The 23,801-nt window shown below is 36.7% G+C and overlaps 3 protein-coding genes across 3 annotated transcripts; 1 reads left to right on the forward strand and 2 right to left on the reverse strand.

Annotated features, from left to right (window-relative positions):
* Positions 1-1,577: 1,577 nt before the first annotated feature.
* On the reverse strand, positions 1,578-20,688 carry LOC121985375 (putative disease resistance protein At5g05400). The gene is made up of 3 exons (XM_042538793.1): positions 20,212-20,688; positions 1,994-4,456; positions 1,578-1,842 (listed from the first exon to the last, which is right to left on the reverse strand). The coding sequence occupies exons 1-2, from the start codon at positions 20,483-20,485 to the stop codon at positions 3,717-3,719; spliced, it is 1,014 nt and encodes a 337-aa protein (XP_042394727.1). The 5' UTR covers positions 20,486-20,688; the 3' UTR covers positions 1,578-1,842; positions 1,994-3,716.
* LOC121986922 (disease resistance protein UNI-like) lies at positions 1,990-3,601 on the reverse strand. Its single transcript, XM_042540846.1, has 2 exons — positions 2,902-3,601; positions 1,990-2,792 (listed from the first exon to the last, which is right to left on the reverse strand). The coding sequence occupies exons 1-2, from the start codon at positions 3,599-3,601 to the stop codon at positions 1,990-1,992; spliced, it is 1,503 nt and encodes a 500-aa protein (XP_042396780.1).
* On the forward strand, positions 19,438-20,171 carry LOC121985376. Its single transcript, XM_042538794.1, has 2 exons — positions 19,438-19,789; positions 19,875-20,171. The coding sequence occupies exons 1-2, from the start codon at positions 19,472-19,474 to the stop codon at positions 19,878-19,880; spliced, it is 324 nt and encodes a 107-aa protein (XP_042394728.1). The 5' UTR covers positions 19,438-19,471; the 3' UTR covers positions 19,881-20,171.
* Positions 20,689-23,801: the final 3,113 nt, after the last annotated feature.

Consider the following 23,801-nt stretch of genomic DNA (forward strand, 5'->3'; position numbering starts at 1 on the left):
GCTACAACTCTGAGAGAAGCTTATTGAGTTGCACGAAGGCTCAGTTGACTCACAAACAGCAAAGAAAGACTTGCTTCTAAGTCAACTTCAAATAATTCAAATGAAGGAAGGTAAGTCAGTTAGTCAGCTGCACAATAGATTCAAGAAAATCTTGAACAAAATCCAAACTATCGGTGAACAAGTCAATAATCATACTTGATCAGGTACACACTACTTTGTGAGCATCTATGGTTGATGTTTACAAAATATCTAAGGATCTTTCAATTATCAAATTAGATGAGTTTTTTCTGTAATTTTAAATTTCACGAGCAGACTAAACTTGATCAGAAAGAGAAGAATATGACTTTGATTGCATGTAAAACCAAGTCAAGACCCAAACCTAAGGAAGAAACTGAGTCAGAATACGAGTCCGGACCCTCAACTGATGAAGATGATCTATTTTTAGAAGTTTCCCATCTAGTCAAAAGAATGATCCGAAGGAAGAAATTTTCTTGGATGTTCATAAAGGACATGTCGAAGAAGGATCTTACAAATGACCAATATTCTTCGAATGTAACAAGAAGGGGCATTTCAAATCGGAATATCCACTTCTAAAGGAAAAAAACCCCGACAAGAACAAGAAGAAGAAGAAAAAGAAGAAAACTCAACGTGAGATGAGTAGATTACAACTCTGCCTCAAGTCAAATTAGTGATTCAGATGAGGCCACTAATAAGGTAACAAATCCTATTACAGAAAAATTGTATGCTACAATTTCTTACTTGATTAGAACATTTATAACATATTTGTTATATGCTGATTTATTCTTATATAGCAGTTTTAAGTATACATATAGATTTCAATCTAAAATTTTGAAAATGTTTGATTTGTGTTACCATATTGCAAAAATTATATGTTTTTATGATTAACATACATTTACTTGTCAAAAAAAAAAAAAAAAAAAGGGAAATACACCTTATAGATACTAACTACTAAGTTTTTAAAGCATTTTCAATTTACTATCATTTTTTAAAAAAATATGATGCATTTCTTTCCTAAGTTTTTTCCACGATAAATTCTAGCTGATTAACTGACTCTATAAAATTTTATGGTTTTCTTAAGATTTATGAAATTTTCAATAATTTTTTTAAATTAGATTGTTGAGCATTAAAGGAGTAGATTGAAATTGAGTTCGAGTTCAACTAATTATTTTGATGTAGTTGACAAAAGATCTACGTTAGTTCTTAACTTGTAATTTTGATGATCATAACATCATACGGTCAGACGATCATGAAATTATATGTCCTCGTATCCCTTTGCCGATCAAATGATCATGACATCCTTGAGATGTGTGCAACATCTTTGAGATGTGATTTGGTCCGTCTGATTGATGAGCAGAACATAAGGGGATATATGATTTCAGAATATAGGATCTGAATTCGATAATTAAGGATTTTTTTTTCACCTGTGAAAAAAAATTATATAGTATCTTACTTAAACCGTGTAAAATTTGTATATTATACGAAATTAAACTGCATTAAAATCAATTATATGTGTCATCTCTAATAAAGGAGACTTCGTATATGTGTTTATCCCATAGTTAAAATCAACAGAAGAAAATAAATTTATTCATACAAAAGTAAGAATAATCAGACAAAAATATTATGAAAGCAAAAAATAGCATGACTGTTATTGAAAACCCAATCAACCAATCTCACACAAGCTAAATTAAAGAAGACAAAATAGCGAACATATCCATGCCCCAAAGGCCCAAGCTTCTTCTTGAAATTGATCATCAATCCGAGCCGAGAGATTCAAGTTTTGTCTTTAAGGTCACACAATCATTGAGCTTGTGAAATCACTCCCTGTACAGTGTACAGATACGAACAGAAAGATTATACAATTTTACATATTGCATAAAATGCTAAATCATTTTCGAATGTTCATTTCTTTCCTATTGACAGAGTAGATAATAAATAATTTGATACAAAAATACATATCAGAAATGGGTATTACCTAAAATAAGGGGTGAGGGAATCTTTAGTGCTCTCATCATCCCAATCCAAGTTGTCCCACCAAGTTCGATCACCTTCAATCTCTTTTAATCTGCTTTTCAATATTTCAACCCCAAATGGTAATTTTTGGAGCCTTGGGCAATCATGCACACGCATATATTCCAAGTAGGAAAAACAGAGCGGTTGGTGTGCAATGCGATGCAGCTTTTTCATGTGACACAAAGTCAGCATCTTGATGCCAAAGTTAGAATTGGAGTTCCCAATATTACTTATTAGTTCCTCCATTTCCCAACAATCTGATATGTCTAGAAGATTAAGGCATGGGAGCTGGAGAACCCAAGAAACATTTTTCAACTTGTAACAACAATTGATGTACAGGTCGCGGAGGTTGTTGAACCCAACTCCATTCAACCAATTTTTTTCCAGTTCTTCTATTCTATCAAAAATGAGAGTCTTCAAACATCTGAAACTCGATTCACAGTCCACGCTTGCATTCATCATTAATTTGTCTCCCCGGACATTTGCAATAGTTAGACACTCGAGGTTGTCACTTAATCTGTGACTCCATTGTAACATCTGGAATTCTGAACTTAATCCGCTCATAGTGAGGTTCCATACGGAAACATTTGGTAACACGTTCAGACTTTCGAGGTTACTTGCATAAATGGCAATTCCCAGACTTAATTGGTGGCGTCCTTTGAAACGTACCAACTCATCCCACCATTGCTCACACACAGGAAATTGTTGTGTTATGTCCAACCACTTGAGCATTGGTAAATTGGAAATTATCCCATTGGGTACTGTCTTCAAATAAGTATCCCTTAGAAGCAAGTACTTCAATTTGCCGAGGCAACCAAATTCGAGCGGCAGTATAGGACAGGTTTAAATATTGAAGTTCAGTTAAGCTACCAATCTCCGTTGGAAGCTCGTTTATATCACAGTTGGAGAGATCCAAGTATGTTAAACGAGGCATGCTTGCGGACAAACTCGGAGGAATTGTTGTCAGGTGATTGTATTGGAGAATCAATATAGAAAGTTCTGAAAAAGTTGAAGCTTTGTACTCTGGTAAAGATAGAATGCGGTTCTTCATGAATGATGCTCGCTCTGCCTCCTGCCATTCCTCTTGTCTAGGCAAATTATGCAAACCAATTCCAGCTTTCACAATCCATTTCCTTTCGTTCCCCTTTAACTCAGAGACCATCAATAGCGCCATGTCTCGGATGATATCATGCATCTTCACATGATCAGCCTCGTAATAATTATGTGGTCTAGAGGAGCGCTCTAGCAAGGATGCAGCCATGAGAGTTTCCAAATAGGAGCATCCTTTGGCAAAAGCTTCATTGATTACATTAAATTCACAGATTATGCCACAACCTATCCAACATGGTATCAACTCCTTAAATTTGTGGATCTCATAATCCTCAGGCCACAAAGCGCAACACAAAAGGCATTCTTTTATCGAGTCATTTTCTAAACTGTCGTAGCTCAGCTTGAAGGCTTTATACATTACAATTGAATCTTCAGGAAGGCATACGGTTGTCCACTCATGTTCATCCCTTATTTGATGGAGAGCGTCCTTCCAAACTTCCCAAGACTTTTTCCCTGACATGGCCCGGGCGACGGTGATAAGAGCGAGCGGAAGACCTGCACATTCTTTAGCAAGGTCTTGAGCACAGGAATTGATTCCTCTATCTGAGCTGAGAACATCCTCGTCGCTATTCTCCTTAAAGAGTTGCCATGCTTGATTTGGATCCAGGCATTTGACTTTGATCTTCTTTTCTGCTTTCATTCGCCCACACAATGTCTCGCGTGAACACCACGGCTTTGCGCGGCTGCTGCTGTTGCTGCTGCTGCTGGCCTTGCTTAGTAGCTGAGTGTGCCATCCCCAACAGTTGAAGATCCAGATGTTCCCAAATGTCATCCAGAAGCAACAAACAGTTCCGGTTCTTCAAGTACTTAAACAGCTTGTCACCGCAAGTTGGTTCATCGTCACTCTTCTGCAGCGTGTTCAGTTCTAGACTCTTAGCAATATCCATTTGAAGCTTTTTCAATTGGCAGTCTTTGGAGGCCACAACCCAAATGACAAGATCAAATAATCTATGATTAGAATAGTATCTCTGGATGCTCTTGGTGGTCTTACCGACACCACCCATTCCGTAGATGCCTATGATGTCTTTTCCACCATCGATGTAGCCCACGGTCTCCTTCACATACGACTCAATCCCAACAGGCGGTCGGTGTGACATGGAAAGCATCACGGTGGGTTCTGGAAGCGCAACTGTGGCAATCGGATCCAGTGCGCCAGCTCGGCTCATCAATTCATTAGCCTCGCCGAGCTTCTTCGCCACTTTTCGGATGATGGAGCAGCAGTTTGATGACTCTCTGATAGGGATCTGATCTCCTGCTAGCTGTGTTTGACTCGACGTGCAGCCAGTTTGATTAAAGCAATTGCAACTGAAGCAACCTAACGAAACAAAGCAGGAGATGGAAACAACAACTTATATTCTCTCTCTTTCTTAGAGAAAGAGAAGGAGCAGGAGCAGGAGCAGGAGCAGGAGCTTGTAAAAGATAATTGTTCAATATGTCTGGATTATATCAAGATTCAAGACGTAATATTTCAATAAAGGTTATATAATATTAGAAATATCATGGTAATTTATTTTAAATTTATCAAAAATATATGTTATTTTAATATTTACAAAGAACGTGTATTTTTAAATATATTTTATATTTTATTCATATGATAATTATGTCGTTTTTCACTCTCTTCTCTATTTTCTCTCTCTTATGCATGCAATCAATCTTATTTTTCCTCTCTTTTCTTCTTTTTTCTTTTATTTTTTTACATGCGTGCATGCATAACATAGGTCTGATATACATATATATCATATCAGACCTACAATATTTAGAGTTTAGTTAATTTTTTGATAACATTTTAATATATTTTGATAAGTCGAAATAATTAATAAATAGCATATTTGAACTCTTTACAACCGTCAGAAATCGATACAACTGATCAATTATTTATTTGGACTTCCAAGGAGGTGTAAAATTGTAATAATGAAGAATTGACAAAAATTCTAATGCATGGGCTGATATGATTCATATCAAGCTCAATATGGAAGTTTTTTTACTAATTCTTTCTTACTATATTTTAACACCGTCTAGAAGTGTTAAAATAAATAATGGATAGTATATGTAACTCCTTACAACATCATAAATCCACAAGAACTGAAATGAGCGCAATCGAAACTTTTATACAAGATTTTTTTGTGACTAGAATTGTAGTTTGTGTGAATTATGTTTTTAGTCATATCTGAAATCACTGATGTAGGTGGTAAATATGAATTAAATTGTTACTGATATTTGATTTAAAAAAATATATTTTTATTGAGCAACATCATATTTTGGCTTCTGGAAGGTCTTAAAATTTAATCAAGAAGAATCGACAAAAATTCTCATGTGTGAGCCTAATATCAATCATATCAGGCCTAACGTAGGCTTTATATGATTCATTTTAGACCCAACGTAAGAGGATTTTTACCAATTATTTCTTATTATATCTTAACATCTTCTGGAAGCCAAAATAAATAATAGATAGTATATTTGAACTCCTTGCAATATCAAAATGTACATGAACTGAAACGCATGCAATCGGAGCTCTCTATGTCCATCAGTGGATTTCGATCAAAACCCACTAATGGACTTTGAGAGCTCCAATTGCACCTATTTCAGTTCCTATTTTTGAGGTTGTAATTAATTCAAATATACTTTCCATTATTTATTTTGGCTACTCGGATGAGTTAAAATATAATAAAGAAAAATCAATAAAAACCTCTACGTTGAGCATGATATGAAACCCAACATAGGCATAGGCATGATATAAAATAAAGTATATAGGGTATATAGTATAGATTAGGGTTCAATTTAACTAATCTAATTAATTTAATTTAACTGATCTAAGCCAACTAATTAATTTAATTCAAATAATATAATAATTAGATTAATTAAATAGAATTAATTAGATCATTTAGATTAGTTAGTTTACTTCAATTAATTAGATTAGCTAGGTTAATTCATTTAATTAGATAGGTTAAATGCTAAGTTTAATTTGGTTAATTAGAATAATTGAATTAGATTAATTAAAATAGTTAGATTGATTAGGTTAATTAGATTAGTTATGTTAAGTCGGTTAATTAGATTAATTATATTAAATTAATTAGATTAATTAGGTTATTTAAGGTAATTATATGGATTAGATTAGTTAGTCTAATTCGATTAATTAGATTAAATAAATTGAATTAATTAGATTAGTTAGCCTAATTTGAATAATTAAATTAATTAGATTAATTACAAATTAATGAGTTAAATTAGATTAGTTAGATTATTTAGATTAATTAAATTGAATTAATTAGAATCCTTAGATTAATTAGGGTAGTTTAGTTAATTAGGTTAATTAGATTAGTTAGATTATTTAATTAAATTAATTAAATTGAAATAACCCTTTAATATCATAATTCCATTAATCCCCTTAACACCATAATAAACTAGCGTGGGTCTGATATGAATCATATCAAACTTAAGGAGGTTTTTTTGTCGATTATTTTTTATTATATTTTAACAGAAGTCAAAATAAATAATAGATGGATGTTTGAACTCCTTGCAATATTAGAAATCTACAAGAACTGAAATGAGCACAATCAGAGCTCTCTAGGTTCATCAGTGGATTTTGACCAAAACTCATTGATGGACCTAAAGAGTTCTGATTGCTCTTATTTCAATTCCTGTAGATTTCCGATGTTATAAGGAGTTCAAATATATTATCCATTATTTATTTTGACTTTTAGAATGTATTAAAATATAATAAGAAAGAAACAACAAAAATCCACATACATTAGGCCTAATATGATTCCATATCAGGCATACATTGGGTCTGATATGATTCATATCAGACTCATGCATTGAGATTTGTCGATTCTTCCTGATTAAATTTTAAGATGTGATTCATATTTACCACCTATATGATGTGATTTCAGATCAGACTAAAGACATAATTTACACAAACTATATCTCCAGTCACAAAAAAAAATCCTTTGTATAAAAGTTAGATATACCTATCAGCACCTTTGCAAAAAAGAAATTTTTTTCCACTTGCACCATACACAATTACAGACATTCTCTTCCTTTTGTTGTTGAATTCCAACGGATTGAAAATCTTGAAATTTCTTTGTCAGAATAAAATATCAAGTCGCTAAGATCTTCATAAAAAATAAGACTTGTTGATTAAAACATACAAACTGAATTGTTACCTCTCAATAAGATATTCAAAAAATGAATATTTCTCCCTAATGAATATACTAGATTGAGTCCTCTTACAAAACTCAAAGCTAAATTCCATGGCTGCAACAAGAAATGCAACTTCATCTGGTGATTCTGCTTCATAAGTAAAGCTACCAATTTCTCATCGAGTTCAGGAATTGCACTGTGACACAATGCAAGGATCCTGAAGAACGAAAGAATGGTATCAGCTGTGGGTTCCTTTGCCCAATATCCATGCATAAGCATGTCATCTTCTAAACTAAAACCTTTAATCGTAGGTTTTCTTAGATTACCACTTTTAAAATTTATTAGCCCCATGTTGGGTCTGATATAAAATTATATCAGGCTCAACATGTGCCTGATATGAATTATATCATATGGGGATTTTTCCTATTTTTTATTATTATATTTTAACATATGTTAGAAGTTAAAATAAATAATGGATACTATATTTGAACTCCTTGCAGCATTAGAAATTCATAGGAACTGAAATGGACGTAATCGGGGCTCTCTAGATCCATTAATGAGTTTTGACCAAAATCCACTTATGGGCCTAGAGAGCTCTGATTGCACCCATTTCAGTTCTTATGGATTTCTGATGTTGTAAGAAGTTCAAATATGCTTTCCATTATTTATTTTGACTTCCATAAGGTGTTAAAATATAATAAGAAAGAATCGGTAGAAAAACCTCTACGTTGGGTCTGATATGATTCATATCAGGCCCACACATGAGGATTTTTGTCTATTGATTATTATTACAATTTTACACCTCCTTACAAGCCAAAATAAATAATCGATCAGTTTTTGTCGATTTCTAGGGTTGTAAAGAGTTTAAATATACTATTTATTAATTATTTCAACTTCTACAAATGTATTAAAATATTATTAAAAAAATCAACTAAACTCTAAACGTCGTGAGCCTAATATGATTTGTATATCATACCTATGTTATGCATGCACACATGCAAAATAAAATAGAGGAAAGAGAAGAGAGGAGAGAAAAAATAAGATTGGTTGAATGCATAGGAGAGAGGAAATAGACGAGAGAGTGAGAAACGATAGAGAAAAGAAAAAAGTCAGATTTGTCAGTAGGATAAAATGAAAAATGCATTTAAAAATGTGCGTTCTTTGGTAAATACCAAAGTAGCACGCACCTTTTGATAAATTTAGAAATCTACATACGTCCTTTGGTAAATTGTCAAAAATCTTGGCTATATAAAATATGTGCAGAGGCCCAAACATCAGAATGAATTATTTCAAGTGGAAAATTAAAAACATCATCGGATAAGGAGAAAGGTAACTTATGACTTTTAGATTCCATGCATACCCTACATGAATGAGATGGAGAGGAAATAAGGAAGTAGGTAAATTATATGTATTGATGATTGACTAAACAATACGAAGAAAATGATGATCAAGTCGAGCATGCTAAACTGATTTATTTGTGCGTTCACCAACAAAAACTTTGATTGAAGAACTTTGAAGATAATGTCATTTTTTATTTTCCTATAAAACATAATAGTATTTGTTCCTCTATCTTTTATAAGATAATGATTATAATGAAACTTAAAAATGACATTGTTATTAAGACAAAATTGACGTGTAAAAAGTAAATTTTTAATAATAGACGGAATATGAAAGACATTGCGCATGTGAACAGTATGATTGAATAAATGAATATATGTGTTTTCAAGATTAGCAATTTGTAAACCTAAATCATCATCTACTTGAACTGTATCTAAGTCATAATATGACATTGCGTCTCTAAAGATAGTATAATCTAATGTGACATGCTAAGTTGTTTCAGTGCCAATATACCATTCCGTAAATAAAGACTCTGGGGTTTACTATGAATAGGCACAGATGAGAGGGCTTTAGGATGGACTTATAAAGCAGTTGGTTGTCTTGAATCTATAGAACCATCAATGAAATTTGAGTCAAATCGTTTATAATATTGAATACTAATATGTCTGATTCTAAGATAAATTTAACATTTGATCCGAATATATGACTAATCAAATCTTTAGAGTATTGATTTTCAATATATCCAATGATATAATAGATTTAATATTGTTCTGAAGTTTATCTTTGGCCATGATGTGATTATTTGACATAGTAAAATAAAAAGAAAAAAAAATGTGAAAATGAGTGATACCAAAAAGTCGCGGAAACGTCTTCTTTTCAAATAACTTAGATAATGTACCAAAGAGAAAAGTACAGGACTAAATTACAAGAAAAGGAACTTAAGAGCTTAAAAGCTTAAGGACTTACAAACTTAGACTTCTCAGAGTAGAACTTGTACCGTGAAGCGGTGTGTGTTCTGCAATGAGCTAACTAGAGGGTTTTATAGAAAAGAGAAGGAGAAGGATAGAGATGAGCTGAGTGCACTTGTGGGCCTCGTCATCACTCATAGGTATCCTTATCTGTTCCTCTTTCTTATCCCTTTACAAGCTTTACAACGCAGCCTATAGTCTTTACAGCTAAGGCTAGATTCTTTTTCATTTGGACGGCTCCCCGAGGCTCAGTCCAATGTGAATTCGAATATGCTTTTATTAAAGCAAATCTACTTTGGATTTTCTTGGGCTCACCACGCTCTGTCTTCTTATGGTGGTGTGTCCACCATGTGTTGGATGGTGTCTTGTAGTTGCAGAAAGGCGGTGAATAAGGACTTCTTTACAGCTGAGACGCTGGGTAAGACATCTTTAAAGTAAAGTCCTTTAGGGTGTTCACTCCTGATGCTAAAGTCTGCTTCTTTGATGTCGTGGATAAGTTTGAGCTCCAGGATGTTGTGGATGAGCTGGTTTGCAACGGTCCTTTCGATGTCGGCCAAGTGTCTTCTGGCATCTTCTTCGAGGATGGTGCACACCCTTGGGCCGTGGCTGGAGGAGACTTCTTTGTACTGAGCCAAAAAGTGATAAGGCTCTTCAAATGTTGGGTAGCTTTGTTATTGGGCTTGGCTTGCAACTGATGAATTGTTTCCTCCCATTGTTGCATTATCAATTCGTCTTCGTTTGAAATGGTCCATGGGCCTGCAATAAAAGAAACCAAGCGAGATAATGTGTCATCCAGGGTGTTGTCTTTACCTTCTATGTGCTGAAAGTGGACAGGGATGCCCAGTCCAGTAATGAAGTCCGTAAATGCTATCCAACGGACTCGTGAAGGTTTGTTTTGCGCGGTTTGGTTAAAGAAGCTTATAATTGCCTGGCAATCAGTGCGAATAAGAAGCTCTTCCTTATCAAGATAATATATCTTGAAGCTATTCATGCAATTCATTATGGCATGAATTTCCGCGTCAATAGTGGATTTAAGTGGGGAAAACTTGCCACTTGCATAAGCACTTATTAATTCTGCCGACTTTGGATCATATTTTTGAGATTTCCATTTCAAAACTCCTCCCCATCCTTCCATGCAGCCGTCAGACTCAATTATAACATAGCAATTTGCAGGAGGTATTGCTAAATCTGGAAGGTCTTTAATCATGGATTTCACCTTATTAACTAGCGCCCAATCTTGAGAATTCATGCGCTTCTCCCCGTTTGGAGATGTCTTAGAATATAGGGGACTAAGGATTTTTCCCAGATTAGGGATATAAGAGCGGGCATAATTTAAGATCCCCAACCAAGATCTCAACCCTTTGGTGGTCTGCAGCTCTTCATTACTGAAATTAGCTACTTTGGAGATAATATGAGGTTGAAGTTTAATTTTTGAATTTCCAATAGTAGCCCCTAGAAATTCTATAGTCGGGCTGCCAATCTTCATCTTCGTTGGGCTTAATATCAGCCCATTTTTCTGGCATATTTTGAGAAGGGCCTTCAGATGTTCTCGGTGCTCCTCTTCAGTTTCTGAATATACCAAAATATCATCAATGTAAACTGCTATGAATTTTTCAGTACCTTTAAAGCAGTTGTCCATTTTGCGCTGAAAGATTGCAGGAGCATTTTTGAGACCGAAGGGCATAACGAGCCATTCAAAAAGCCCGTCAGGTACCCAGAAAGTTGTCCATGGCACTGAATCAGGATCCATGGCTACTTGATGAAACCCGCTTTTGAGATCAAATTTGGAAAAGATCTTGCTTCTCCCAACTCTATGTATTATAGTATTAATACCTGGGAGGCTATATTGGTCTTTGTGAGTATTGTCATTCAGTCGCTTGTAGTTGAAGACCATTCTTTCCTTTCCCTTAGTTTCCTTTCCTGTTTTAGGGTCCACAGTGGTACCTGAGTAGACTATAATTGCAGTAGTTCTGTGACGACTATTGCTCGGTCTGATTACCTTTAAGTCCAGCAGAGACTTGATATGCTTGCGGAAAGAATCTTGCATTTGAGGTGTAACATGCTTAAGTGGTCGATCCTCAATTATCAGATCTGGATTCTTAATCTCCAGCTTGCAGGTTACTAAATTAGACTCCCAATATTTCATTGGGTTGTCCCCAATGTAACCAGTGTTGGTTAATTCTGCAATCAGGTCTTGAAGATGCTGTCCAGGTTGCCATAAACATACTTGTTCTTGGATTTGATTAAATTCTTCTTCTTCTAGCTCTAGTTCTTCAATAATAGAGGCTGTAGGAACAATTTGTTGAGTATGTATAGTTGTAACATTTTTATAAAATGTTACCTCATTTCCCTCTATGCGAACTCCCCCATGCATAGCTCGAATGAAATTGCAACCTAGGATCATAGTAATGTTTCCACCCAATGTGAGTGGGAAAGCATAAGTGTAGGGTATCCTGAATTGATGATCCCCTATCTTCATATTACCGTACCTCAACTTCTTGTTGGCTGTTGTCTTTGAATTGATACCACTGAAATTAACAACAAAAGTATTATCTTCAATGGCAAGAGGAGGTATTGATACCTGATCTATACAGCAGGTGGTAGCGCCGGTGTCAAGGATGGCGTTTACTTTGAAGCTATCTACCCCCGGGATAGAAAGTTCTACCACCAAGTTGAAAAGGCCATTTGTTTTAGGTCTTGGTTGTCTTGCCTCTTCTATAGAGAAGACCTTCTCCTTTCCTGAATCAATCAGAACATGTATTTCTTCTTCAAATATTTCTTCATCTTCTTCTTCAGGATTGAAGGATTTCTTGCCTTTCTCTAATCTTTTTAGGAGATCTTTGTTTTCTAACTCCAGGCGGTCAAGCTTGAGATGAAGTTCTTCATTTTCAGTGTCAGCTTCTAATGTGTTGACCCTATTAATTCTTAGCATTTCTTCTTTTTCAGCAGCAAATTCTTTCTTTAATGTTTCGATCTGAATTTCTGCTAATAATTTGGTGCTGACAACTTCCTGCTTCAGTCTTTCAATTTTCGCTACTGACCATGCAATATAGTTTTGCTGTTCTTGAATTAATGTAGTAGGGGAAAAAGGAACTGGTACTGACCTTTCCACGGGTATACTCATGTCGAAGTAATTTCTTGTACACATAGCACATGAGGTTATATGGCAAGTACTGCAGTGCATACGGTGCCTTTGCATAGTCTCCCTCTTGCAACACGTACATTTTTGGTAGGGAGGTGCTATCTCTCCATTAATTTCCCATATGTGATTGCAGTCATGCTGTACCTTTGATATTTTCACCATAGGTTGCCACCCTTCTGTCTTTCCTATCATATAGGAGTTTGTCTGTTCTATAAAAACAAATAGAAATTCTTGGTTAAGAACAGTATTCACCTGGTGGTCTTCCCCTTCTGATATACTAAATATAGCATCTGAGGGCTCGTCTCCTTCTTGTACAGACAGGATTTCATAGTCATCAGGGATTTCCAATCCTTCAAAAAGAGCCACTCTTTTCGTGTTCTTGAATTCTTTGGGGCAATCTCGTGCGAAATGACCTTCTTCGCCACAAAGGAAACACTTGCATTTCTTATTTCGTAGTAGATGCTTCTTTTTCTCTACTCGTGCATGTGTTTGGTGAGGCTTGCCCTTATACGTAGTGGACTTTCTGAGTGCATACTTCTTCTTTGGGTCTTTATAATATCCCGGAATGGGCATTTGATTGTAGAAAGATAAGTCTTTGAGGGATCTGCTAAAGGCTGCCTTCTTGCATTCTTCCTCTAAGTATTTGTAGGTGAATATTACCCTGGGATGTACACCCATGGCATTGCCCAGGTATTTTTCTTCAAATGATGTTTTAATACAACGACCCAATTCTCCAGGAAGTTTTAGCCAGAATTTTTCAGATAGTTCTGGTCCAGTGAATAATCTCCCTGTTTTTGAAGCAAGATGCATATAATCAGTTAGAAATGGAATAAGATCTTTTACCTGCTGACAACTAAGTCTCTCCAGATCTCTATATGCCCTATCTTGCATGTCGGTTGATCCTTGAAATGGATCTTCTAGTAAGAATACCCTTCTTATCTGAGAAATTATATTTTGGGTACCATTTCTTCCGTCACTGGAATTGATTAACTCCTGATATTCATTTGGATAAGCCATACGCCACTGTATCCAAGTTAATTTTTCTGTTTCTCCAAGCAAATTCTCAATATAGTCAGCCTTATCTTGAGTGTCTGTGAAATTCTGTAAAGCTACTACATTCTTGGTAACTGCTTCCCACCTTAAGAAAACATCTTCTATTCTGTGTAACTGGGGTGGGAGTGTAAGAATTGCCCCAGTTTGTTGGTGAGCTGTTGGTAAATTCCACCATTCAGACTGGTCATTATGCTTGAATTTTGGCTTGCTTGTGGGTGGAACTGCCATACTTACAGGCTCATCTTTTGGAGCACGATTTGGGGGGTAACCAACGGGATTCATTGTAGTATCAGCAGGTGGTCTATATGCAGATTCTGCTTGAGAATAAATTTGCTCCTGTAGCTGCTGTAATCGTGGGTAATCAGAGACCCAGTCTTTTGCTGGTTTCGGAACATCACTAGTACTGCCGGCTGCTATTATCTCTACCCCACCATCTTCCGCGAATGGATTGATAAATTCATCATCAGAAGTTGGATAATGAGGTGAATCCTGCAAAGCTAGATATTGCAGATAATCAAGATAGTCATCATCAGTAGTGTTTACTTCTTTAAGCATACACAAAAACTGTGTTGGTTTTGATGAATCTTGTGAAGATGATAGTATGGCATCAAGTTCTGCTTGTAACTGCCGTCTATATTCCCTTGAGCTTCTTAATTGCCGATGCGTGATAGCAAAGCTTCGTTCCTCCAACACAGTTATAAGCAGAACTTGATGCCATACTATCATCTTCACAAGATTCATCAAAACCAACACAGTTTTTGTGTATGCTTAAAGAAGTAAACACTACTGATGATGACTATCTTGATTATCTGCAATATCTAGCTTTGCAGGATTCACCTCATTATCCAACTTCTGATGATGAATTTATTAATCCATTCGCGGAAGATGGTGGGGTAGAGATAATAGCAGCCGGCAGTACTAGTGATGTTCCGAAACCAGCAGAAGACTGGGTCTCTAATTACCCACGATTACAGCAGCTACAGGAGCAAATTTATTCTCAAGCAGAATCTGCATATAGACCACCTGCTGATACTACAATGAATCCTGTTGGTTACCCCCCAAATCGTGCTCCAAAAGATGAGCCTGTAAGTATTGCAGTTCCACCCACAACCAAGCCAAAATTCAAGCATAATGACCAGTCTGAATGGTGGAATTTACCAACAGCTCACCAACAAACTGGAGCAATTCTTACACTCTCACCCCAGTTACACAGTATAGAAGATGTTTTCTTAAGGTGGGAAGCAGTTACCAAGAATGTAGTAGCTTTACAGAATTTCACAGACACTCAAGATAAGGCTGACTATATTGAGAATTTGCTTGGAGAAACAGAAAGATTAACTTGGATACAGTGGCGTATGGCTTATCCAAATGAATATCAGGAGTTAATCAATTCCAGTGACGGAAGAAATGGTACCCAAAATATAATTTCTCAAATAAGAAGGGTATTCTTACTAGAAGATCCATTTCAAGGATCAACCGACATGCAAGATAGGGCATATAGAGATCTGGAGAGACTTAGTTGTCAGCAGGTAAAAGATCTTATTCCATTTCTAACTGATTATATGCAGCTTGCTTCAAAAACAGGGAGATTATTCACTGGACCAGAACTATCTGAAAAATTCTGGCTAAAACTTCCTGGAGAATTGGGTCGTTGTATTAAAACAGCATTTGAAGAAAAATACCAGGGCAATACCATGGGTGTACATCCCAGGGTAATATTCACCTACAAATACTTAGAGGAAGAATGCAAGAAGGCAGCCTTTAACAGATCCCTCAAAGACTTATCTTTCTGCAATCAAATGCCCATTCCGGGATATTATAAAGACCCAAAGAAGAAGTATGGACTCAGAAAGTCCACTACGTATAAGGGCAAGCCTCACCAAACACATGCACGAGTAGAGAAAAAGAAGCATCTACTACGAAATAAGAAATGCAAGTGTTTCCTTTGTGGCGAAGAAGGTCATTTCGCACGAGATTGCCCCAAAGAATTCAAGAACACGAAAAGAGTGGCTCTTTTTGAAGGATTGGAAATCCCTGATGACTATGAAATCCTGTCTGTACAAGAAGGAGACGAGCCCTCAGATGCTATATTTAGTATATCAGAAGGGGAAGACCACCAGGTGAATACTGTTCTTAACCAAGAATTTCTATTTGTTTTTATAGAACAGACAAACTCCTATATGATAGGAAAGACAGAAGGGTGGCAACCTATGGTGAAAATATCAAAGGTACAGCATGACTGCAATCACATATGGGAAATTAATGGAGAGATAGCACCTCCCTACCAAAAATGTACGTGTTGCAAGAGGGAGACTATGCAAAGGCACCGTATGCACTGCAGTACTTGCCATATAACCTCATGTGCTATGTGTACAAGAAATTACTTCGACATGAGTATACCCGTGGAAAGGTCAGTACCAGTTCCTTTTTCCCCTACTACATTAATTCAAGAACAGCAAAACTATATTGCATGGTCAGTAGCGAAAATTGAAAGACTGAAGCAGGAAGTTGTCAGCACCAAATTATTAGCAGAAATTCAGATCGAAACATTAAAGAAAGAATTTGCTGCTGAAAAAGAAGAAATGCTAAGAATTAATAGGGTCAACACATTAGAAGCTGACACTGAAAATGAAGAACTTCATCTCAAGCTTGACCGCCTGGAGTTAGAAAACAAAGATCTCCTAAAAAGATTAGAGAAAGGCAAGAAATCCTTCAATCCTGAAGAAGAAGATGAAGAAATATTTGAAGAAGAAATGCATGTTCTGATTGATTCAGGAAAGGAGAAGGTCTTCTCTATAGAAGAGGCAAGACAACCAAGACCTAAAACAAATGGCCTTTTCAACTTGGTGGTAGAACTTTCTATCCCGGGGGTAGATAGCTTCAAAGTAAACGCCATCCTTGACACCGGCGCTACCACCTGCTGTATAGATCAGGTATCAATACCTCCTCTTGCCATTGAAGATAATACTTTTGTTGTTAATTTCAGTGGTATCAATTCAAAGACAACAGCCAACAAGAAGTTGAGGTACGGTAATATGAAGATAGGGGATCATCAATTCAGGATACCCTACACTTATGCTTTCCCACTCACATTGGGTGGAAACATTACTATGATCCTAGGTTGCAATTTCATTCGAGCTATGCATGGGGGAGTTCGCATAGAGGGAAATGAGGTAACATTTTATAAAAATGTTACAACTATACATACTCAACAAATTGTTCCTACATCCTCTATTATTGAAGAACTAGAGCTAGAAGAAGAAGAATATAATCAAATCCAGGAACAAGTATGTTTATGGCAACCTGGACAGCATCTTCAAGATCTGATTGCAGAATTAACCAACACTGGTTACATTGGGGGCAATCCAATGAAATATTGGGAGTCTAATCTAGTAACCTGCAAGCTGGAGATTAAGAATCCAGATCTGATAATTGAGGATCGACCACTTAAGCACGTTACACCTCAAATGCAAGATTCTTTCCGCAAGCATATCAAGTCTCTTCTGGACTTAAAGGTCATCAGACCAAGCAATAGTTGTCACAGAACTACTGCAATTATAGTCTACTCAGGTACCATTGTGGACCCCAAAACAGGGAAGGAAACTAAGGGAAAGGAAAGAATGGTCTTCAACTACAAGCGACTGAATGACAATACTCACAAAGACCAATATAACCTCCCAGGTATTAATACTATAATACATAGGGTTGGGAGAAGCAAGATCTTTTCCAAATTTGATCTCAAAAGCGGATTTCATCAAGTAGCCATGGATCCTGATTCAGTACCATGGACAGCTTTCTGGGTACCTGACGGGCTTTTTGAATGGCTCGTTATGCCCTTCGGTCTCAAAAATGCTCCTGCAATCTTTCAGCGCAAAATGGACAACTGCTTTAAAGGTACTGAAAAATTCATAGCAGTTTACATTGATGATATTTTGGTATATTCAGAAACTGAAGAGGAGCACCGAGAACATCTGAAGGCCCTTCTCAAAATATGCCAGAAAAATGGGCTGATATTAAGCCCAACGAAGATGAAGATTGGCAGCCCGACTATAGAATTTCTCGGGGCTACTATTGGAAATTCAAAAAGTAAACTTCAACCTCATATTATCTCCAAAGTAGCTAATTTCAGTAATGAAGAGCTGCAGACCACCAAAGGGTTGAGATCTTGGTTGGAGATCTTAAATTATGCCCGCTCTTATATCCCTAATCTGGGAAAAATCCTTGGTCCCCTATATTCTAAGACATCTCCAAACGGGGAAAAGCATATGAATTTCTCAAGATTGGGCGCTAATTAATAAGGTGAAATCCATGATTAAAGACCTTCCAGATTTAGCAATACCTCCTGCAAATTGCTATATTATAATTGAGTCTGATGGCTGCATGGAAGGATGGGGAGGGGTTTTGAAATGGAAACCTCAAAAATATGATCCCAAGGCTGCGGAATTAATAAGTGCTTATGCGAGCGGCAAGTTTTCCCCACTTAAATCCACTATTGACGCAGAAATTCATGCCATAATGAATTGCATGAATAGCTTCAAGATATATTATCTTGATAAGGAAGAGCTTCTTATTCGCACAGATTGCCAGACAATTATAAGCTTCTTTAACAAAACCGCGCAAAACAAACCTTCACGAGTCCGTTGGATAGCATTTACGGACTTCATTACTGGACTGGGCATCCCTGTCCACTTTCAGCACATAGAAGGTAAAGACAACACTCTGGCTGACACATTATCTCGCTTGGTTTCTTTTATTGCAGGACCATGGACCATTTCAAACGAAGACGAATTGATAATGCAACAATGGGAGGAAACAATTCATCAGTTGCAAGCCAAGCCCAACAACAAAGCAACCCAACATTTGAAGAGCCTTATCACTTTTTGGCTCAGTACAAGGAAGTCTCCTCCAGCCACGGCCCAAGGGTGTGCACCATCCTCGAAGAAGATGCCAGAAGACACTTGGCCGACATTGAAAGGACCGTTGCAAACCAGCTCATCCACAACATCCTGGAGCTCAAACTTATCAACGACATCAAAGAAGCAGACTTTAGCATCAGGAGTGAACACCCTAAAGGACTTTACTTTAAAGATGCCTTACCCAGCGTCTCAGTTGTAAAGAAGTCCTTATTCACTGCCTTTCTGCAACTACAAGACACCATCCAGCACATGGTGGACACACCACCATAAGAAGACAGAGCGTGGTGAGCCCAAGAAAATCCAAAGTAGATTTGCTTTAATAAAAGCATATTCGAATTCACATTGGACTGAGCCTCGGGGAGCTGTCCAAATGAAAAAGAATCTAGCCTTAGCTGTAAAGACTATAGGCTGCGTTGTAAAGCTTGTAAAGGGATAAGAAAGAGGAACAGATAAGGATACCTATGAGTGATGACGAGGCCCACAAGTGCACTCAGCTCATCTCTATCCTTCTCCTTCTCTTTTCTATAAAACCCTCTAGTTAGCTCATTGCAGAACACACACCGCTTCACGGTACAAGTTCTACTCTAAGAAGTCTAAGTTTGTAAGTACTTAAGCTTTTAAGCTCTTAAGTTCCTTTTTTGTGAAGGGGAAAAAATTGAGGTGGAATTGCTAAGGTGAAGGGTTTTTTTCGGCAAAGAAAAAAAATTGTGGAATAGGAATAGGAATTGGATAAGAATAGGGAACAGAAGCGGCGATTAACGAACCATGGCAGGAATATGAATAGAGAAGAGTTGAGAAGAGAAAATAGCGTGAGAAAAGGAAAGCATGGGCGATTAACGAACCAAGATCCGATGGCCTCAGATAGCTTCGACGGGCTCCGGCGACGGCTGATCAGACGAAGCAATAGCCAGCTGGGCAGAGACAAAGGTGACGGACGAGCGGCGGTCGCGCTGTTGTGTGCAGGTAGAGGTGCAGCGGCTGTCACGCACGTGGAGAGGAGAACGGCGCTGATGTCGCCGTTTTCTACTGCAAAGCCGAGAGGCGACCTCGGTTGTATCCAGAGACAGCAAAGGATACTAGAGCAGCAGCTGAAGGTTCTTCCGGCTCTGAACCAGTTTACGTACGCGGATTTTGGATAGGAACCTCACGACAAATCTTTAAATTGGTTGTGAAGTATAGACATGAAGATCGAGCTGCAAAGAAGGAAAGGCTTCTGAAGAGGGCACAAGCTTATCGAATAGAACAAGAAGGAGCAGCTTAAAGGAAAAGAAGAAGAGAAGGAAATCAAGGGCCGGTGGTGTTTAGGTGAGGCAGGGTAACAAGGCTCTGATACCATGTGAAAATCAGGGAAGATATATAATGAAGAAAAGTGTTCGGCAAATAATTAAAAACATTGTAATCACTGGTTAAGGTATAGGTGGTATAATTTATAGCATATTTATAAGACAAATTATTACATCCTTGATTTGATCTGTTTTTGCTTGTATGAATTAAAAAGGTATGGGAGAATACTCACTCATGCTTTGGAAATCCTGGTTGATATCAGCCACTTGGCCTTCCAATTCCTCCACCTCCCGTAGCCACTGGTTCACTTCGTCAGTAGGAATTTTCCCCTCTCGCTCCGCCTCGCCGATCTTGTTCTTGATATCGCCTCTTTTGCTTCTCAATCTTGCCATTTCCTTTTCCAATTTCTGGATGCCAGATTTTGGCCTGCCCAGTCGCAGTGATGCCCACAGCCCGCTCAGGCAACTGTTGACGTCTACGTTGAGATTTATTGTGGCGAACGCCATGGACGCCGAGAAGCTAGCTTACAACAGCTAGCAACAAGAGATTTGTGTTTTTGCAGAGCAAGTAAGGCAAGCAAAACCAAGATGAAGGGAAAAAAAAAAAATCAAAAGATTGGTTCATTTATAAAAACTAGCAAATATGAAGCTCATGTGAATTTAGACAATATTATTAGTCCAAAGATGTCTCCTCAAGTGTTTAATGGATCAACAGTTAGTTTGATTCTTTCAATGATGTGAATGCACCACTTTACAACTAGCAAAAGGAAAAAGAAGAATTGTCTTTGCTTTGTATTATTGCTTTATATTATGGCTATATGACAATCACTTCAATTATATGACCTTTAGTTTAATTAATTAATTAAATACATTATATATATATATATATATATAACAAAAAGAATATGTAATTAAACTGGTCTAAATCATAAGCATTAATGCTAAATACAAATACAAATATTATTTTTCTATAAATTTAAATATTATTTAATTAATTGACTCAAAAAATATTCTTGGGCAAAATTAAAGAAGTCTCAAGTGCTTAATGATTCGGCTCTCGTTTAATTACTCTTTGCTAACATTAAACTCCCATTTTATAACTAGAAAAAGGCCAAAAAAAAGAACAGGGAAATAATTCATTATTTTTCCAATATAATTGCTCAAATTAAATTTTATTGGGCAACAATATTAAACTCGTCATAATTTCTCATAACAATTACGCATTGTCATCCAACCTAAGATTTTGATTGACTCCACAAGTGGCCCTCTCAGGGGTGATACAGTAGTTAAAACATAGGGTATTGTCATACGAGATCTTGGGGTTGAAATTCGACGTGTTCGAACATACCTCCCTATGTCCGCAAGTGTCCCGAGACTCTGGCATCAGCCAAGAACACTACTCTTAACTATTCTTAGTTGAGCATTAATATACAAGGATAATATTAATACGTTAAGACTTCAGACTAGCATGTAGGTCAACAGATGACTTAATCTCACAAGTCATGGATATGAGATATCAGGTTAACACATGGGTATATATTAGAGAATATATACTGAATGACTCGCCATGAGAGTGTTTCATGGATCGTTATATGAGTGTCATAAATATTCTCATGTGACTATTGGTATGAATAGTCCTTAGACCTGAAGTCACTACGGTTCCATATATAAGGAGTTGTGTACTTTGGTATCGGCAAGCGTCATCTGTAACAAGGTGGACAATAAAGTCGATCACTGGGTATACAATGAATTATGCGGAGGGATGTGAGTGATGTAGATGGGATCTATCCCTTCCATATGATGGAAGTGATATCTGTGGACCCTTTGATTAGTAGGACACAAGAAAGCATGACCATGCGTAAATGAGTCAATATGAGATATTAAGCTTATTTGATTGAGTGTGTCTACTTAGAGATCAAGAAACACAAAGGTTGATAAGAGGACGACACAGTCTATGCTTCATTGATCAATCTAGATATCAAGGATAGAGGGACCAAGTCATACAAGATAATATCCACGGACAGGTTAGGTCGGATCTCGATTTTCTCGTCACTTGGGTAGCAATGATGCCTTGCTAGATGTCACTCATTGCTTATGTATCTAAATGTTGATTTGGGTACATTGCCAACGTTACAAGAACCTATTGGGTCACACACAAAAAATAAGTAGATATGGAGATGGGTTCATTGGATTAAGTCTAATCCGAATTGGACTTATTGAGTAAGACTCAATTGGATCTAATTGTTGGATTAAGTCCAATTCAAATTAGACTCATTGAATCAATTTGAATGATTGGAATGGTGATTCATTGAATTCGAAATTGCATGAGAATCAATGAGTTAGACTCATTGGATGAACTCGAGTTCACCAAGGATTTAAATGGTCAAAATTGAACCATTGGATTGAATGGTTAATTTTGAGCCATTGTATTGGAAGATGAAAGGGCAAAACCCTTTTGTATTCATGAGATATATATATATATATATATATATATCATTTTGGATGATATTTTTCATTAGATAAGAAGGTGAAAAACCTTTGGTCTTCTTCTTCCTCCTTCCCTCTCTTGGCCGAAATCACCATTGTGGTTGCTAGCACAACCTTAAGTGATTTCCATCTCCATCTTGTGAGTTTGTGAGACAAACGAACGCAAGACTTGTTTGTGTGGATACCCTAGAGGCGCGAACGTGTGATCGTGCTGAGATTCGAGCCGTCAAGAGATCGTGTGCACGCATCAAGGGTATAATCCTATCATGTAACTTAGTATAAATTGTTTTTAGTAATGTTTCTTCCCTTCGCATGAATCTGCTGGATAGAGGATCTAGTTAATTTTCACTGCGCTTTTCGCGTGTTTAGCGCGCTAGATCCTAACAGGCCTCACAGCGAGGTCTCGCTTTGGCCACAACCTTGCAGTGAGGTCTTTCCTTGGTTGTGGCCTTGCAGTGAGGTGGCGAGGTTGGGCGTGACCTCAGTAGTGTGCCGTGGTCAATTTGAATTCGCCCCCCTTGAATGCAAATTCTGGCTACGTCACTGGCATCAGCGATTCGATTCTTCCACATAAAAATTAATTTAATTTTTTATATCATTTACTACCCTTGATCTTAGCCCAAAGGTTGACGTCGCCAACCTAAGGTATTTATATAAGATTCTCGGCTCACAGTATTGTCAATCCTAAGATATAGGACTAAAGAGAATCACGACCGTGCATATTTTTTATATAAAAAATAACTAGAGAAAATTACTAATAAGCCTTAAAATTAATTTTAGTGCGAAAAGAAAAAAAAAATTAATATAATTTCATTTTACGCTTCACCGAGATTAGTTAGTAAAGGTTCTAATAAATTTTAAGATCGATGACCTATCTAATTCAATGAAAAATTTTATTGACCATCCGAATAAAACAGAAAGCGCTCTTAGACTCTAGGGGGAAAATTCTATTATAATGTGCTTCAATATAGAGTTAAACCTTAAATTCTTTGATAATAGAGAATCTAACCATTACATTTCACGGAAGAATTTAATATTATTTATCGATCGAGCTAACTGAGCAATCAAATGGGAAGAAAATAAAAAATTGCACTGTCATGACCCGAAAAAGACGTGAGAAAGCAACAAAATTGTGACATATTTACCTTGATTTTAAAAATCCTTAGATCATACACTATACTTTCAATTTGCCAGAGGAAAATAATTATTTTTTAGAAAAAATAATCTTTTGCTCGTTGCAGCTTAGTAAAAAATTAAATTTTTTATTTAAGCTGAAACCGAATCAAAGAAAAATAATTATTCTATCAAGCATTTTTTTCTAAGAGTCATAATCTTA

This window comes from Zingiber officinale, chromosome 5B (genome assembly GCF_018446385.1).
Source record: "Zingiber officinale cultivar Zhangliang chromosome 5B, Zo_v1.1, whole genome shotgun sequence".
NCBI lineage: Eukaryota > Viridiplantae > Streptophyta > Magnoliopsida > Zingiberales > Zingiberaceae > Zingiber > Zingiber officinale.

Bases quoted from the DNA above. Each gene is read 5' to 3' on its own strand.
- LOC121985376 (XM_042538794.1), top strand. From the start codon at position 19,472: ATGAATAGAGAAGAGTTGAGAAGAGAAAATAGCGTGAGAAAAGGAAAG.
- LOC121986922 (XM_042540846.1), bottom strand. From the start codon at position 3,601: ATGTCAGGGAAAAAGTCTTGGGAAGTTTGGAAGGACGCTCTCCATCAA. The intron at 2,793-2,901 runs GTAGCTTAACTG...ATTTGAAGACAG, and splicing joins CGAGCTTCCAACGGAGATTG to TACCCAATGGGATAATTTCC.
- LOC121985375 (XM_042538793.1), bottom strand. From the start codon at position 20,485: ATGGCGTTCGCCACAATAAATCTCAACGTAGACGTCAACAGTTGCCTG. The intron at 4,457-20,211 runs GTGAGTATTCTC...TTGTTTCGTTAG, and splicing joins CCAGGATTTCCAAAGCATGA to GTTGCTTCAGTTGCAATTGC.